General features: G+C 39.1%; 2 protein-coding genes across 2 annotated transcripts in view; both read left to right on the top strand.

Moving 5' to 3' along the window:
• grm7 (glutamate metabotropic receptor 7) overlaps positions 1-1877 on the top strand; it is a gene marked incomplete at its 5' end in the record, with an annotated part of 63196 nt that extends 61319 nt beyond the window's left edge. The window contains 1 exon segment of the mRNA XM_014016729.1: positions 699-1877. Coding sequence (XP_013872183.1) covers positions 699-748 — 50 coding nt within the window.
• A 2913-nt stretch (positions 1878-4790) lies between these two features.
• The window catches only part of LOC106523327 (poly(rC)-binding protein 4), a gene marked incomplete in the record, with an annotated part of 67879 nt that continues 52889 nt past the window's right edge, over positions 4791-19780 (top strand). Inside the window, 1 exon segment of the mRNA XM_014016716.1 lies at positions 4791-4840.

Raw genomic sequence — 19780 nt, 5'->3', positions numbered from 1 at the left:
CACACACACACACACACACACACACACACACACACACACACACACCTGTCGGTGCTGACTGCGTTCATGTTTTCTCTGCCTTTCGGTTCAGTCTCACACATCAGCCTGGTTCAAACATTAACTCCAAAATTAACCTTTCCCACAAAACAATCCTTTCACAAAGTCGCATCAAGCAAGAATGACCAGGGTTTACATAAAAAACAGAAGCTAATCTGCCTTCACTCAGAAGGTTTGGAGACTTAAATTGGTTCTCATAATGAAAGCTTTTGCAGCAGGACACACAAACAAACGCCAACCAGGCACTCGGCCACATTCTGATGTGTTTCCATGGTAATCTAGACTGGGATCACATTGCATGCCCTAGCATTTGTTTGGTGCCCACTTTTGTGGTGTTTGTGATTTTTTTGTTTTTTTTTATCACTAGTTAATGTCTGAAAATAGAAAGGGAGGCTTTACGCGGAGGCCACGCGAGTTGAAATTGATACACGAGTCTGGGAAAATATTGCTTGTGATTGCACACAGCTGGTGATAAAAATTCACAGCACAGCAGAAAGACTTCTTTTTTTATTTTTGCAAAAGTGGATGATGTCTGTTTACCTCTGCAGGAGGCTTTCTTTTCTTCTCGTACTTTGCTTGGGCAGAGATTAAAGCACGTCTAACTTTTTTTTTGTTTTGTTTTGTTTTTTTTTGTCTCACAGGTCAAGCAACCAAGAAAACATATGTGAGTTACAACAACCTCAGGATCTGATGTTCTTGGAAACAAATGTTTTTTTGTTCTTTAGTTGTGATTGGAAAAAGCAAAGGGAAGCTGCGAGATCAGAGGGAAGAAAAACAAAGAGAGCGCAGGCATCCCAGCACCACCTGCAGTACCTATGCACTCCAGGACTGTGGATTGCATCCAACCCTCATCGAGACCTGATGCATGAGTCCCAACAGACACTACAGAGGAGTTCTGAGCCTGTGTGTGAGGACTGGGTCGACCCTCAGAACCAAACTGCARGTTGTAAACTTGTGTTTGTGCCCCGCCCATTTCACCGTCTCTGACAGAGATGAACTCACCTGCTGAGGGGGGTCACCAATGACGGGGAGAAACACACAAAAAAAAAAAAACCCGACAGCGGATTTGCTTCAAGATATTTTCTTTTTGAAATGTCATTAAAGCCATATTCTCTTGAGGTGTCCATTACCTGATTTTACTTTTTTTTGTATTGTTTCAGTGATGTTTTTTTATTTTTATTTTCTGTGCCTCTTTTCTGTCAGAGTTGGTTTAAATGACCTTGAACAGCGAGCTCTGCCACTTATAACTTTTTTCTTTGAAACAAATTCAACCCTATTTTTTTTCTTTGTTTTTTTATGTTGGAGTGATGGGCATTGTGAGTATATATACATATATATATTTTGTAAATATTTGAGAGTATTTTCATGTTTTGAGAACACAAAATAGATATCCAGTCTTTGTTCTGTTTGGATTTGGATGGTAACGAAAAGCACCACAAAGTGTTCACTTTGCATGTGCCAATGTATGTCTGTTCTATTTGATGTAAACTTGACAAAAAAAGAAGAAAATAAAAGAAGAGAAAAAAAATAAAAATGAGAAATAAATTCAGAAACTTGACGATGAGCTTCTGCATCCTTCTGCAGTTTGTTTTCCTTCAGCAGGTGTGAACTCTGTTAAAATATGGAATATGGCTTTAAAGTGTTTCTGGAAGCATGTTTGTTTTCTATAGTTTTGTACCGGGTCTGTTTGACCTGATGAAGGGGGAACATTCACATCAGCAGTCATGCAAGTATGTTGTGATGTCTGTCAATTTATGAACATGTAATAATAATAATAAAAAAAGCGTTTGTTATTGTTTATACAATGAAACTGAGCAACACATCGGAGTGGTTTTGGTGACTTTGTCTGTTTTTTGTCGTAGCCGGTGATCTTGCTCATTCGAAGTACAATTAATGGGCGTCTAAAAGCTGATGGCTAACCATCTCAACCCTTCGCCGAGCGTATTAGTGAGCTCGCTAAGCRGCGATGGAGCCTGGCGAGAGGACAGGACATTCACCAGCTGAATCCTCCCCCTCTGCTCATTCCATGTCATCTGCTTGGTTCTGTTTCTCACAGTTGCTCCTTCCAAGTTTCACCACCAATCACCTCCAAGAGGGATCCAACATGTCAGGTCAATTTGTAATGCTCATGACCAAGCCATTGCGCACTAAACTCTCTTTATTCTCCCTCCGCCCCAAACACACACACACACACACACACGCGCGCGCGCACACACACACCCCTCCTGCCTACAAGCATCACTTTGCTATTTTCAATATTGATCATTATATAAAAATATGAATAGGCCACGCATGAGAGAATTCAGTTCCTCCAGTGAGTGAGCATCACCCTCCAGGCTGGGCAAGTGATACATGACTGAGCGATGACTACTTTATATATGTGTATGTGTGTGTGTGTCAAAAAAATAATCGAGGAGGAGGGAGAGGAATGATATTCTCCATCACTCAGGTTTTTTTTTTTTTGTTTCTCTTTTCATTTGTTTGGCATCTCTCTCAGCTCCCGTGGGACCAGATGGTCTTCACTTTTCATGCGCGCAGTCTGTCATTTTTTTAATGTAGTTTTTTTTCTTTTGTTGCACACAGCCAAGAAAAATCCCACTTATACCCAATTAAGACTAGCCTCTCCCCAGGCAAATTAATTGCCTGTGTCAGAATATGTGTGCTTGTAATCAGTGGGGGCTGAACAGAGTTTAGATTTGCAGCTCAGCAAAAAAAAAAAAATAGATAAAGGCTAAACTGCTCAAGCAAAAGATCTTTGCACCTTGGTATTAAAAAAAAGCAAGTCAGGTCCTCGAAAGGATATTTGAAAAGGCTGGTGTATCCAGGACTGGTTTCCGTCCCCCTAAAATAGTACGAAGCATAGACTCCAGTCTCTCAAGGCTCCTACGTAATGGCCCACCTGCTCAGTGTGCACCTGCTCCGAAGGCAGCAGCTTCCTGTGAGAATCAAATGGAAAATACATCAAAGGAAGGAAACTAATCACAGACGACTGAGTGCAAGACAAACCGCGTCCTGAGAGCTGAAGTTTCTGCCTATAATGGCTGACAATCACCCTGTTTACGCTTTAGCTACAGTTTACGTAAGTTGCTTTATTTGATTCTGAACGATATGTTTTTTTTTTCTCTCTCTCGACTCTTTAAAAATGTAAGCAGGCTTGCCAAAAGTTCTGTCTCCTAAGAGCTTCTGAGTCACACAGTTGTCAAAACTGTCCTCGCTGTCAGAAGAATTACATGACCCAATTTGGATGACAAGGTGACACGGCCGCTCTGAGAAAATGTGCACCTCAGTGTGCGTCTCATGTGTAAAAGTCACCAACACCAAAAGACTTGGGCATTTTTTTCTTCTTCTTCATCTTCCTTGTCTTGAGTTTTTTGTGTCACTTCGGTCCAGCTCCGCCTTTGAGGAAAGCCTTCTTTATCTTGTCAGGGCTCCTGATGCGCTCTTTCACAGACAATTTACTGATGCTGAGTCTAGATTAGCTCTGTTTCATGGCTCCTGGGCCTTGGGCTCTCCTATCTCTCCATAAATGTCCAATTATCCGACTGCAGCCGGAGTGAAACCTTATCTGCTTCCCGTCAGTGACCACGTGAAGCCTGACATAACACAGGGTGAATAAAGACACTCTTCAGTCTACTCATTCCCCTCTTTGCTGTATCTTGTACTCAAAAGCTCACTGTGACCCTTCCCCTGCAGTTTTTTATGTATTTATTTATTGTTTTTTCGGTTCCTCTCAGAAACACCTACAGTGAAGTTCCCATCAAATACTGACATTTTCTAATTGTAGGTACAGKAAGACAGCCACTGGTTAGACCCGAATCAGAACATCCACACTTCCTCAGAGTCAACAATCATCATGTGGGGAAAAAAAAAGCTCAGGAGTAAATTATGAGGGACTACAGCTGATGTGCTGTTTGTTTTAGTATTTTTTAAAGAGTGATGCCGGAAGCGTTTCAAAGTGCGTCTTCTTCTGAGTAAATATATTAGTCTGGGTCCACTGGGTTCCATTTGTTATCTGTTGCTCCACAGAGCGACACCTTACGCTGCGTAAGATGCACAGAGCAAGCAGGTGTGTGTGGGTGTGTGTGTGTGTGTGTGTGTGTGTGTGTGTGTGTGTGTGTGTGTGTGTGAGAGAGAGAGAGAGAGAGTAGCATCACTGGTGCAGGCAGAGCGCCTACAACTACATTTTAGAAAGGAGGAAAAACGTATTAATCATGCTCTGTGATTGCATTTCTTCTGCTTTCTTTTTTTTTGGATTTTATTTATTTATTTTTGAAAATCAGCATGCATAACATACTGCTCATTTCCATGACCTTTAATAATGTGTGTCAAAGCTGATGCTATCAGATATTGGTGGAAGCAAATTTAATTATACTCACAGTAGTATTTAAATGAGACACCGTATGCATGCCCATATTGGGAAGCACTCAATGACAACACTGATTTTAAAACCACTGTGACATACTGCAATCAAATACACAATCCCTGGCAAAAAGTCTTGGATGAGCACTCATTCAGACATTTCACTGTGTAAAACAAACTCAGATCAAAAACATGATACAATAATAAGGTCATTCCAAAGTGCAACTTGTTGGCTTTCAGGAACACTCAAGAAATGAAGAGAAAGCATTGTGGAAGTCAGTGAATGTTACTTTTATTGACCAAGCACAGGGAAAAAAAGTATGGAATCACTCAAATTGGAGGTAGAAAATAAGGACACACCCAGTCAATTTCCNGTGTGTGTGTGTGTGTGTGTGTGTGTGTGTGTGTGTGTGTGTGTGTGTGTGTAAGAGTGTGTTTCTATTAGTGTTATTGCATTTTTAATCAGCGGAAGAGACCAGGCATCATTCTCATCACATTAGTGTCTCCTGGTATTTATTCCTATCTCCCCCCACGTTTACCCCGTGGGGAGGAGTTGGGTGGGTGGAGAGAATACATATGAAATTTGCTCATTTGACAGTCATTAGAGATATGGATTCTGACAGTTCACAATTAGCTCAGTCACCTCCTTTATCTTCAGTCATCTGAGAGATCACCGTCTGAGGAATATTTTTTTTCTCTCTCTCTCTCTCCCCTTTGCCTTTATGTCCATTCTCCTCTGTATTCAACTTTCAAATATGCTTATCATTGCTCACAGACATGCGAGGCAGGAAATCGTGTGTGTTTTGTCTGTGTGTGCATGTGTCTGTTAGCAAAATATCTCATGACCGACTGGGCGTGATGGCACTCTCAGAAAATAATCCCCTTTTAACRTGTCAGATTTTAAAAATGTCTGCAACAACTAATTAAACTTACTGAACACATTAAAATGCTGTTAGTCATTTTTACAGAAATTGGGCAAACATTTGAAATAGCTACAACCGTTAGAGTCAATCGTGTTTATTTGTTGGCAAAAATATGTCATAAACTACTCGTCAGTTTGAATTAAACTTCCACACAGCAAACATAAGATGCAYGACTATGACTGATTAACTTTTTGAACGTTTACAGTTAACTTGATGCCACAGCTTTTTGACCTAAGCCAGCACAAAAATGGSTATTACTCATTTAATATTATAACTGCCTCTGTCTAAATGTCTGTTTAGTTGTAGTGGGCTAATGGTTAATGTGGAGTGGTAGTAGCAGAGAGTCTTTTACTTCACCTACTCTGAGCACTAACAGATTGAGCCAGACCTTAGTTTAAAATGTTGGCACAARGTAAGGCTCCCTTCATTTGTCAGAAAATTTCAGATCTAACTTCATGAATCTCATTGACTGCTTTGTCTAAGTGAGACAAGTGCTCTTCAGAATTTGCAGCACATTGCAGCTCTAATCTTTTGCCGGCTTCCCTATTTTCCCTGTCACAAACATACCCACGGTGAAAAGATGTGCAAAAGCGTGCGTGTACCTTGTGATTACGTTAAATATCTGTTTTGACTCGGCTGCATGAAAGATCAGACGCTTGCTCTTGCGTCGGGCAAAATGGCACTCTTTCTCTTTAAACTAGTGAATCAAAGCTCGGGCTGAGGGCAAAAACAAAAGCCAGCAGCATTTTTAAACCAAAGGCAGATCACCTGTGGCTTCAGCTCGACTTGACAGAGATGTTTAAGTGCTGGCTGGCTTTGAACAGAGACCAGAGAGCCGAGCCTGCATTTTTTTTTCAAGCAGCGGCATTAACAGTGTAATTTCACATCCAACCTCTTTTCTACTTTTGTTTCAAAGCAGAGTTAATTCCTGAAGAGAAACAAAATATGGAGAAGCAAAGAGTGAGGTGGCTGGGAGTGACAGCGCTGCACACGAAACAAAGATGAATTAAAAACTAAATCTAAAAAAACAAATTTGTAGGGAGTAGATTAGTGCTGTGTGATCTGTCAGCAACATGTATCATGAACCACTCAATGGATTTTAAAGAAGGCTGGCAATTCTCAACATAAAATGATCTTAGTTTTCATTMTTTCTAAAAGTGATCCCAGTTCAGTCACATTCTGGAACTCCTTCACACAAATCCACCTTCAAACACTAAAGCACCGGGAGTTTTTCTTTGGCCATTATGCAGAAAGTTCAAAGTCAATTGATGATAAATCAATTCAAAGTGTGAATTATAGTCTTACCACCCAAACTACACTGCAGAGGGTTGTGTTCTCTCATTTTTCAGATAGTGGCAACGTGTGGAGCAATCTCCACTTGATTAAACTCTACCCAAAGGCAGCATCAATTATGYATCTTCACAATGGAGTTAATGGACTGCAATAGCAGCTGAAGATGACTTGACTAAATTTCCACATGACATGGCAAGAAAAATATCACTTCAATAATGTAACCCTCTCCAACAGCTTGTCTGTAATGACAAAAGAACACGTCTGCCTGCAGCTCATTCAAGAGAATTACAACATCTTTTGTTAATTTGTCTGGTAATCGGTCAAACCTGTCAGAACTGCCTTTCCCATGGAAACAGTGGAATGTGATGAGTTGTATCTGTATTGTAACATTGTTGTGCAAAACTTTTAAACTCCTAMTTACTCTTTTTTTAGCTTTACAAGAGCCAGAAATTCTTTTTTTTTAAATGTTGTCTTTGAACAGTGCTTTTCTTATGCACCTCTAGTACATCTACATTTTCTGAGTCATGTTTTTAAGCTGCCATTCTCTGACTATTTAGGCATAAAAATTACAATTAGCTGCTTTTTGCAAATGCAACATTTCATCCTTTGTTTACAGTCTTTATATCAAGATAACATAATTTGATATGCATAAAATATTATTTTAGCACCAAACTCATTTTCACTTGGGCCGCATGAGCATTATGGTGGCCCTCAAAGAGCCAGCTGTAAAAAACCTCAGTGTTTCATGTTTAACTTCGACAAAACATAAAACACTACATTTCTYGTCTCACTGCCATGGCTGAGCACAGCTAACAAACAGTAACTGAGCTCATTGTGGTATTTCCTGCATAGAAACAGGGTTTTGACACATCCTCTTATAAAGACTGAAAAGTATTTTATGTACTAAATATGAAATAAATAATACAGAAATACTATTAAGTATTAGAATTTTACTTACTGTTGAGTTGTGAGTATCCGCCATGTTGAATTCTGACAGAGAATTCCCACTGGAGGGTTTTGAATTTAGCACCAAACTCATTTACGACGTATACATGAGTGTGATTTACGACGTGTACATGGGAAATTCCCACTTCTCAGTATTTCTGAGCAGCACAAAAGGTAACTGGCAAAAATGTGATTAAATGCATAATTTATGGTCAATGCTGGCTTTAAAGCAGCTTATTTTAAAGACATTAACATATCTTTGAAGGTCTTGTGGGCCACATAAAATGCCATGACTGGCCACATTTGGCCTGAGGGCCTTGAGTTTGACACGTGTGCAAAAGATGATACACTGAAAGATGAGACATCTCTTAGGTCCTGTTCAGCTCTTTGGATTTTTGTTCGGGTATTTTATTTACAAAAGTCATAAATTTCAGATACTGTTTCTCCACTTGTCAGCTTTGTTGCCTTTTTCACAGAACGTAAAAWCTTCAGTTTAACAAGTTTAGTCTGGAAATGGTCAGAAACATGAATCTGGGCCAGAACCTGTTGAAAGACAGATTTATGAAAGTGAGAACTTGTGTTTTTTTCCCTCACCGGTCTTTTCAGGTGTAGCTGTGTCTCCATCACTGTAAGTTGACTCAGGAACAGCTGCCGATCAAAGCTGTTAATCATGACCTCGTAATCTATTTTTAWTGACATCAAATAAAAACACCGGCGGTGGGCGATGCAGTAATGTACAGTATATAGTTGTCCTTTGCAAATCAAACACAAAAATTTGGTCAAAATTTGCCACACAGCTTGTTGAGACTACAAATGAAAAGTCATATTTTTACAGTTTAAGGTTGTTGTCTAGTTTCCAACAGTTGCAGCACATGGAGCGGATCATGAAGTGAGACATATACTGGAGTCAGCCACTAGGGAGTGATTGTTTTTTTAAGGCTTCAATTGGCTGTTTGTCTTCCATCTTTTTAAACAGGGCAGAAAATAAGTGGGAAAAAAATCAGCCAATGTTTCAAATTAAAGCCTGAGAACCAATACTTCAAACGTCTTTATAARATAACAGAAAACTCTTGCTGATAGCAACAGAACGCGCACAAATGAGGGGTGGCTCAAGACTTTTTGCACCATACTGTGGAAGTTACTGAGTGTGACTGAATGTCTCAGTTCAGCTTGCAAGTCCGTGTGGTGCTGCTTTTTTTATGATTCGTATCTCAGGGGTTTCAGTCCCATGAGTGGGACTCACAGAGAACAGAAGGGGCCCGCCAAGCCCCGACGACACAATCACTGACCCATCTGGTCATCAGGCCGGCAGGGGAGCAGAAAAAAATAAAAAGGATGCAGAGAGCAAAGCTTTTCACAAACATCCATCTTCAACATGAGGCTGACAGATCACAGAATGTCTGCTGAAGCTACAAACGGCGCACGGCAGCCACATACTGAGCAAGCGTCACACCTTATTGTGAGACGTTGTCTCGTCTGGATCTAATGATAGAGGGCAGAGAGTCTCCATCTAAAGATATGCAGAGAGGGGAGTATGAGTGGCAGTCTTCTTACTGCTGTGTTGTATATAATTTAGAGCACAGACAACAGGTTGATTTAGTCATGAGCTTTGAGAACGGGTGGGAGGTTCATTAAACGTGACATTACATAGCGACGGGGGGTGTTGTAACCTGACCTCCATGCTGGTACGTCTCCTCTCCTCTTACATGTACRTCGCCATGTAAATGTTGCTAATGACCTCTCACACGACAAGCGTCTCAGCCTCCGCACTAAGCCTCGGCTCAAAAAAGATGCTCACCCCATTAATGTCAGTGTGAGGCAAAAATCTGTCATGTTTTCTCCCCTAGTTGGCCGTGAAAATCGACTAACTTCTTAGCTTCGTCATGCCTCTAAAAATCCCGCAGCTTCAATGTGATAGAGGCTCGTTCCATGACTAAAGTCAAAAATTTCCATACCAGCTTTGGACGGGCTCTAATTTATGAGATAAGATGCAAAATACAATTATTTTACGCTTTTAAATCTGTGACAAAAAAGGGAGTGTCGCACTTGTTCTAGTTCTTTTTTCTTTCTTTTTCATGAAAGGGAGCTGAAAAGAGGATCACATCTTCGTCACTGCACTGTTTAATAAACAGCATGACACGCATCAGTGACTCTTTGATTGAATCACACGTCGTGTTTTGGTAATGGATTGAAATAAACACAAATATCCCATAATAAGGTCATGTTACCTGCACAGGCAGAATCGGATAAACGGTAATTACAGTTTCATCTTTTTTTTCCCCCACAACTAAAGGCTATTTAATATATACTTACGGAAAGGAAAAGGTATGATCCCATGCACAGGGTATTAATTACTACCTCTGCTACAGTGTGATACTACTGCCACCTATTGATACCACGTAAATATCCATTTTTGGTGTCTTCATAACTTAAAACTGCCCTGTTTCAAACAACACTTTATGCACAATCAGTACAGACAAATGACAAACTGTAGCTGAATARATGTCCTGTTCAGTTTGCAAGCCGACTCACTCCATCCATGTACTGAAGCAAATTGACTTGCATTTTTACGGTGCTACAGATAAGAACACACTGCTGAGGTGAGATAAGAACTTTAACATCAGGGTTTTTAATCCTCGATGCACATGAAATAAAGTTCCACGAATAAAAGGAAGTAATTTAGTCTCCTAAACGTAAAGAATTACTGCTAAAAATAGGTTATTTACCAGAGTATTCAATCGAATTWGATTAATTTTATGATGCACAATTTAAGGAGAGTTCTTATCCTATGTTACAGTGCAAATTATTAGATGGTATAACAACTTTGATGATAATAATAATAATAATAATAATAATAATAATAATAATAATAATAATAATAATAATAATAACAATAATAGGAGAGATTAACAAAATGTCACTTTTTATTGCTTTGGTATTACAGACTGTGTGTAGCTTCATTGTTGCATTTAAAAGAATTCTAGAGATTACGCTATAGTAAAATTACTAGTGAATGATACACATAGCTCACATTTCTATGGCTCTTGCTCATTATGCAGCAGAGTTGCGGGAGGTTGGCAACGGCAGGGTTCAGACGTCTSATCTTAGTCATAAAGATATGTTATCGATTAACCAGGTGAAGAATGASAGGACTACAGGAGTTACAAATCCAAACTGGCAAGCAGGTCATGACAAGGTAAATGCTGGTCAACATTCAGACAGTTTGACCCAGTGATGAGCTACTCTTGCCACGTAAAGCTAATATGTCTATAAATACTTATAACTAATATGACAAGGGGTTTGTTTGGTTTCCTCATGCATGTGTAGGTTTTCTCTGGGTACTTTGTTTTCCTCTCAGTCAAAACCATGCATGTTAGGTTAACTGKGGATTCTAAAAATGGCCCTAAGTGCTCATCTGTCAGTGGCCCTGTGTTGGACTGACAACCTGTCCAGGGTGTGCCCCKCCTCTCGCCCACTGCTCGCTAGAAATAGGAACCAGCTCCCCGCGACCCCCAGACAAGATCAGGAATGGAAAACGGACGAATGCAAGTTGCAGACATGATCTCCTGTTTTTAAATTGGACACGATGAAGACTGAGAATTTCTGTCCACGCCCACGCAGACCCAGAAAGTGAGAGAATAAACAGAAACATGTGAGACAGTCAAGACATGGAGGCTTATTTGTTTTTTTCCAACTTCGTCACAACACAGGTGGGGACTTTCAGAAGATTGTGCCGACAATTCTGGTTCTTTCTCCACTGTTGTTGTTGTTGACATACTTATTTCACAGCAGGATATTTTCTGCTGAGATGCCCTCTCACAGCTGGAAATTCAAGGTGGGAGGGATAACAGAAGAATCTGCCTACAATTCACAGGAGGTGGGGAGAGTTAGTAAGAAGTGCTGTAATTCCTTTACAACACGTTGGATTAGTTTTTTTGTTGTGTTAATGCTGTGTGTAAAGCACTAGCATGAAGGAATGAAGCACAGGGCAGCAGAAAAGATGAAACAATAACTCCTATACGCTCATTTGCAGAGAGTGTATGGAGCTGCTGATAAAAAGCTGTATTATAGTCAAACAGAAACAAAAGACAAATCCCCTTCTTTTACCAGTACACATTCTAAAACAGGAATAATAGCTCTGGTAATTTGCAGGCAGAATGTTGGGTGCTTCGGTCCTTTTTTTTTTTTTTTTTGTTCAAACAGTTCAAAGTTTAGCTTTGTAAATATTTCATCAGTCCTCAATTTTTCACAACACACCCTGATGGATGAGACAAGGCATAAGTTTGAGGGTGTTGGAAAATGTAGCTCTTACATGTTTTATTCTTCAGGGCAACTTTAATTTCAGTTTTGAAGAACAGCAGTCCTCGGTTGAGTTGTTGAAAAAAAATATATATATATTTACATTACAGAATGAATAATAACATACATCACCGATTGTAGAAGTTAATAAAACTGCATTCTGACGACTTTGCGTCTACTTTTGTTACTTTTCCACTGAATCAGACCTTTTCAGTGTGAAGTGCCGTCTGGTGTTAACAGCCTTTATACACACTGAAGTGGTAACTAATTCTTTATCCACTGGAGTCTGCTTTATGTGGATTCTTGTTTTCTCTCCGTGTGTTAACCAACTCCTTTAGTACGTTTCCACTCTTGTCAGCTATTGAAAAATAAAGTACTTTCCGTCTACTTGTCTGTGTGTTTCTTTTGTGTATGAAAGATTAAATATTGAAACAAAAATTACTGTGTCAATGCAGGTTTTACATAAATGTGGCTGATGGTCACTGGATTAATGAAAAGTTTTATTTTAACATTATAACTTTCAGATTTACTGTATAATCTAGGATGTGAAATTTCAGTGAAGGGAAATTCAGTTATAATTACTGATGACTTTAAAAAGGAGAGCTATAGATTAATCCRTCCAGAGACACTCTCTGTCTCCCCATGACAGAGGAGGGATGTAGTCCTTCTAGCAAATTTTGGGACTGTCTTTGGGTGTCCTCTCAGTGAAAACTAAAACCTCTAGGGAGAGGTTTTCAGGAGGCCTTCTAATCAGACACCTGAACTACCTTAGCAGATTACTTTACTCTAAGGACAGCAACCCCCAGATGACAAAGAGTCTCACTTTCCTTTTAAGACTGAGCGAGGACACTCTATAAAAGAAGCACATTAATCGCTTGTTCTTTTGGTCATGATCTCACGATCATAGGTTGGAATSCATTTGGACAATTGAGAATTTCTCCTTTTTGGTTAAGCTCCATCTTTACCACCACAGACCAGAGCAAAGCCCTCATTACGATGAACAAAGCCCCAATCTGTCAGATTAACTCTCACTTCATCCTGTCATCACTCATGAACAAGACACCAAAATACTTAAGCTCCTTCACTGGAGGCAGAAACTCATATTATACCTAGAAGGAGTATTCCATCTTTTTCCGATCCAGAACCATGGCCTCAGACTAAAAGGTGCTGACTCATCCCAGCTGCTTCACTCAGCTACAAACTGCTCCAGTCCATGTTAAAGGTCAAGGCTTAATTACGCTAAGAAAACCACATCAGCTGCAGAAAGCAGAGAGGAGGTTCCCAAACCAGACTCACCATGTCTTAAGATCTTTTACAGGAAAAACACAAACAGAATCAGAAATAAGCAGCAGCCCTTGACCAATCACAAGCTAAATTCTGTGTCAAGACTGTAGACACAGCAAACCAGGACTGGGTAACGTTTGAAAACAAAGCACAATCGTCTCCAAATGGATAGAAGCCACAGTGCTCCTTTTGAATTCAAGGATAAGCAAGAAAAGGAAATTAAGAAAATAACTATAATTAAAAGCAACTGACAAAAAATGGAGGGAGGTATTTTGAAACTTTTGTAGAAGCATATTGCAGCACTGTGTGGTAACTGGTTTACACAGCYTTACCAATCTCGCCTGGTTTGGCAGATATCTGAACAGTTTTCCAGACAAAGGAAACTGCATTTGGGCTTAATTTGATGCCTAAAATAAAAAAAAAATCAATAAATAAATCATACAGATAACTGAACGAATGAATGCATGAATGAGTGAATGATACTTTATTGATCCCATGTAGGGAAATTACAGATGAGTTCCCCAACTCTGATCCTCGTGTCTCATGTTTTAGATCTTTCCCTCCTTCAACACATCTGACRTAAATGAAATAATCACAGACAGAAAATGGCTAAACTTGATGCCATTTTGAGCAGGTCAGTTATTTGAATCAGGTATGTCGAAGCAGGGAAACATCTACAACCCCTGTCAAAAAGTGTGGAATCACCAGTCTTGGATGAGCACTCATTCAGACATTTCATTCTGTAAAACAAACTCAGATCAAAAACATGATACAATAATAAGGTCRTTCCAAAGTGCAACTTGTTGGCTTTCAGGAACACTCAAAGAAATGAAGAGAAAACATTGTGGAAGTCAGTGAATGTTACTTTTATTGACCAAGCACAGAGGAAAAAAATATGGAATCAACCAATTCTGAGGAAAAATATGGAATCATGAAAAACAGATAAACAAAAGACCATTTAAAATACATCACTAGTATTAAGTTGCACCCCCTTTGGCTTTTATAATGGCTTGCAGTCTCTGAGGCATGGACTTGATGAGTGACAAACAGTATTCTTCATCAATTTGGTGCCAACTCTCTTTGACAACAGTTGCCAGATCAGCTTTGCAGGTCGGAGCCTTCTTGTGGACTTTTTTTCTTCAATTTCCACCACAGGTTTTCAATTAGGTTGAGATCTGGATTATTTGCAGGCCATGACGTTGACTGAATGTGTCTTTCTCCAAGGAATGCCTTCACTGTTTTTGCCCTATGATGTATTGTCATCTTGGAAAATTATTTCATCACCTCCAAACATCTGTTCAATTGAAGGGATGAGAAAACTGTCCAAAATGTCAATGTAAGCTTGTACATTGATAGAAGAATGAACCACAGTCATCTCCTCAGTGCCTTTGCCTGACATGCAGCCCCATATCATCAAGGACTGTGGAAATTTGGTTGTTTTCTTCAGGCAGTCCTCTTCATAAATCTCACTGGAACGACACCAAAACAAAGTTCCAGCATCGTCACCTTGTCCAATGCAGATTCTTGACTCATCACTGAAGATAACTTTCATCCAGTCATCCACAGTCCATGATTGCCTCTCCTTAGCCCATTGCAGTCTTGTTCTTTTTTGTTTAGGTGTCAATGACGGTTTTCTTTCAGCTTTCCTGTATTGAAATCCCATTTCCTTTAGGCGATTTCTTACGGTTCGGTCACATACATTATCTCCAGCTTCCTTCCATTTATGCTTCATCTGTTTAGTTGTACTTTTTCGGTTTTCAAGACAAATGGCCTTAGTAGTTTGTCTTGACGCTTTGATGCCTTTATTGGTCTACCAGTACGCTTGGCTTTAACAACCATTCCATGCTGTTTGTATTTGGTCAATATCTTGGATACAGCTGACTGTGAACAGCCCACATCTTTAGCAACCATGCGTGAAGAGTTACCTTCTTCAAGAAGTTTTACAATCCACTCTTTTGTTTCATTTCTCTTGTTGGAGCCATGGTTCTTGCCACTCCACTTCGTCCAGCAGCCCTCCAAGGTGTCATGACTGCAGGTGTTTTTACCTGCAGACCAACGAGCAGATCTAATCTGAGGCAGGTGTCCATTTAGGGAAAGAAAATTGACTGGGTTTGTCCTTATTTTCTACCTCCAATTTGAGTGATTCCATACTTTTTTCCTCAGAATTTAGTGATTCCATTTTTTTTCCCTGTGCTTTGTCAATAAAAGTAACATTCACTGACTTCCACAGTGTTTTCTCTTCATTTCTTTGAGTGTTCCTGAAAGCCAACAAGTTGCATTTTGGAATGACCTTATTATTGTATCATGTTTTTGATCTGAGTTTGTTTCACAGAATGGAATGTCTGAATGAGTGCTCATCCAAGACTGGTGATGAAATCCTATCCATAGCTTACAATTAGCACTGATGTCACAAATAAACCCTGAAGAAAAAATGTCCATCTGGTGGATCATAAAACAACATGAATAACCTACATTTAAATACTCACAGGCTTATATCCCCTGTGCTCTGAGAGGTTAGGTATATAACCACCGGTTACGCTAACCGTGAAATATTCCWCTACGACCTCAAGTCAATGGGTTACCATGGCAACAAGAGAAGGTCGGCACTCATGCGCGGAACTCCACATCACCACTAGGTGGAGACATTTCTGACCTGACTGACAACAAGATGGTTCAATGTGTGACAACTGGGTTTTGCTGTCCTTGAGAGCTCTTTTCCAGACTCTGATGTGAAGTTTCACAGCTGGTGGGTACTCAGCAGACAGTTTGTTAAATTGAAGTTATATTTTTGTGCAGGGACACTATATAAAGTAACTTTTTTCCATTTTAATTCAAATTATTAAGACTATAATTTAATTGAAAAATGGATTATATAGCAACAGAAGCAATCAAGGTGACATCAGCCGTGCTGGCCCTGGAGAGAGAAAAGCTGTTCAAGTTACTTGTTGATCGACTAGTTAATTTGTTGTTAAGAAAATCCTATCCTGACAATGAACCTGCACCTCCCTACAGTCTCTACAGACTCAGGGCTATTCAATTGGTGGCCCATGGGCCACATCCGGCCCACAAGTGACCAAAGTCCGGCCCGCCACTTGCTTCATTCATCTTGTTAGCCCAAACCCCCAGTTTTCTACTTTAATTACTATAAGATTGTTCAGTTAAACAGACATGTTTGGTATCTACAGAAACATCAGAATCTTGGCTACAAGCTAGTAAAAACCATTTCTTTGCACAGTTTAAATTACAAGCAGTTGAATATAAAACTACAAAAGTGAAAATAAAATTGGTTTAAAAATTTGGCAAGTTAGAGATGTCAAAATAATATTTGTGTCAAATAGGAGGCATACTGTGTTACTTTTGTTTTTGATATTTTTTTAATTATCACTACTTTTATAGGGTTCTGCATGTTGTATTCATGATTAAATACAGCAAAATGAACTATTTCAAAGGTAACAGATCTTTGTAATACTTGGTTTATTTACATAACGACTGTAATTGCTGAATGTTTGGCCCCTGAGCTGTTGGCCTGCAGTAACTGGCCCCTGGAGCAATTTAGTTGAATAGCCCTGCTTTAAAGTGTTTTACAATGTCCTGCAACAAAATACTTCAATATATGAGATTCTTTACTTCATATCTAAGACTCTGTGTTGCCTTACGTGCTCTTTTGTGATGAACTAAATGTTGCCATGTTCAAATAAATGTGTTTCGCCAGTCATGTCTGAATTCTAAGGACTGGGGATATTGTGTACTCTTCGAAAGTACATCTAATCACTGGGAGCTTGGTGAATAAATCAAGAGTGACCTTGTTGCTAAGTTGTGTATAAGAACAGAAACAGCTTGAGCTTTGTGAGCGAGTGAGAGGTTTGTTCAACTTGACCCCACTGCTGCTATGTTTTTTCCTTTCCTCTCATATGTAGACTCATGGAAATGTTTCTAATGGCCTTTTACATAACAAATGTTTGCAAGAAGCTTCTGTTTCAAATGTTCACCGGTTTTGCTTCTGTGAAACAAGATACTGCTTATCACTTGGCTAAGTGAGATGATGCTTGTGCTCTGTTTGTCTGTAACATTAGCAACATTTTTCATTAACCAGTGGACAGATTTTAGAAAAACTCTTACAAGGTAAAGTTTTAGTGTCTGTTTTAATTAGCTGCTACATCAAACTGACCATATTAAGCTAAATTTGATCAGGTAGTAGCTGAGAGTCATGCCCAACACATTATTTAACCACCATCTCATCTTGCCCAATCTTATGAAATCTTGTGAAATTGCACAAAACGTCACTAACAAAGTTTGACACACCTCTAACTCTTCTCATCATAACATTTTAGTTTAATACTTTGGTACAAAAGGCAGCGGGCAATATGCATTTCATTAAGTAAGGCTATAGGGCATTCATTTATTTTATTGTTTTWATTTTATTGTGYAAAGCTTTGTCATTRCTTRGAAAATTTACAGCAGGGCTATTCAACTGGCAGCCCGGGGGCCAGATGTGACCTGCGGGTGACTTCCATCAGGCATGCTAATGGAAATTTTTTGTACTTAATTGTATATAAAAATAGATTTTAAATATATAATTACATTTATGATTTAGTGTAACAAAATAAACTAATTTAAAAGGTAAAAGATAATATTTGTTGTTTTACATAAAGCAGTGTTTCCCCTACCATTATCAGGCAAACTCCAACCCCAATATCCRGCTCCTGAACTGTTGGCTTTTAATAATTGTGGGTCCCTGAATRATCCTGGTCTACAGCTTCAAGCTGAACAGTTTCTTTTTACTTATCYCTCAACATGAGACATGTTAATCTCATGGTAAGGTCCTAATCAGCTGCATATTTGCCATTGCCATCTGCAAATCTTTATATATGTATAAATATTTTTTATTTATCTAGAACCTCCAAGCCTTTTCTTTCAATATCTTGTCTCAAGATGTAAGCTCTGCACATCAGTACTGAAGAGGTGTGCTCAGACTTCTTGCTTCTTCGTTCTTTCACAAGATGGCGCTGAAAACAATGTTGAGTGAGGGAGGACCTGCAGTCTGAGCAGAGAGAAGCACTTCATCACCAGGGTTTTTCACATTTGAAAGCCCATTTCTTTAAGAAGTGGGGTGAGCTCCTGGGAAAATAACAGTTGGGAGCCTCTGACCTAATTGATGTAATAACTGTCATGGAAGAGGGCAAAGTAAATACATAGCAAGTATCAGGTCCGGCAGCTTCAAAGGGTCAGGCATCCATTTCAATTTCAGGTTGTAAAAATATTTCAAAAGGACAGAATACGAGCCACTGTAGGTATAAAATGCTGTYGTAGCTCATCCTGTAAAAGATGAAATAAATTATTTTTAGTGTTTTGTTTAGGAAATTACAAAATACGCATCACTATGCAGAAAATTATCTTTAATATTGTTTTTTTATATTATTGTGCTTCAAGCTAAATGGGAGACAGAGTGCCACATTTTACTGGGATATCCTTATCACAGAAATACACACACACCCTCTATCATTAGGTATACTCTCTTTAATTGTCTTTGCTAAGTAGCAGATCACTTTACCAGCCCCTTAAGTACTGAAGTACATAGTATGACTGATTAATTTTCTATCTTTAATCCAGAGAAGAGTTTGTGGCAATTACTCTGTGCGGTGGAAATAATTAACCCCTGTCTGAAACGGCAGCTCGGTCTGGCATGCCTACAGGTATGATTAGAATTCATTTTGACCACAGCAATTGTAAACAGACTTATAGAACATCAGTTCTGATCAGAGCTCTGGCATTGTTAGACATGTAAAAACATTGAAGTGATACATAAAAGCATCGCTGAGCTGTTTTATTCAACACAACCTTGTTTTGTACATAAAAACACATAAAACCGATCAGAGCGGTGGGTTCGAGCGGAGCCGCAAAGCAGGAGTCAGGTCTTCAAGTGCAGTGCCTCAGTCGAAAAGTCAGCCCTCACACGGTTTCCACGAGCTTATATATTTTTTATCACATACATTAAGTTTCATTCGCAGTTCATTATTAATAAGTGCAGGGTGGAGGTGGTTGATGAAGTAGTAGATTGGCAGGATAGAAAATGGGCTCAGCTCCACATTTCCTTGCACTTTTCATCCCAGATGCTATTACGGATCAGATTAAGGTGATCCTTCAAACTAATTGTTGGTAGAAACGTCAGTTCTACACATTATGCATTTGCTCCAGTAGTTCTGTTCACTTCAGGTTTGGCACAACTTTTGCAATTACAATAAAACTTGGCTTTTATACTATGTGAATCTTGAGCTTTGTGCAGTCTTGCTCTGTCTTGATCAGTGCTTTAAAATCTGATTAGCAACATGACTGCACATTTTCCTATACGTCAACTCCAGAGTTGTAAAGTAACTAAGTACAAATACTTTGTTACTGTACTTAAGTAGAATTTTTGGGTATCTGTATTTTACTTGAGTACTTATTTTTCAGTCTATGTTTTACTTCTACTTCTTACATTTTCACACAATTATCTGTACTTTTTACTCCTTAAATTTAAAAAGACAAGAAATAGAAAGTTTTTACTTTAATTTCATTTTTACTTGTTTTCATTCCAGCTTGTTATTGTAAAAAATAAATACTAAAAACTGTGCCTCCTAGAT

Source organism: Austrofundulus limnaeus, unplaced genomic scaffold (assembly GCF_001266775.1).
Source record: "Austrofundulus limnaeus strain Quisiro unplaced genomic scaffold, Austrofundulus_limnaeus-1.0 Scaffold3, whole genome shotgun sequence".
In the NCBI taxonomy this organism is placed as follows: Eukaryota; Metazoa; Chordata; class Actinopteri; order Cyprinodontiformes; family Rivulidae; genus Austrofundulus; species Austrofundulus limnaeus.
This window is presented reverse-complemented; position numbering and strand designations above follow the sequence as displayed.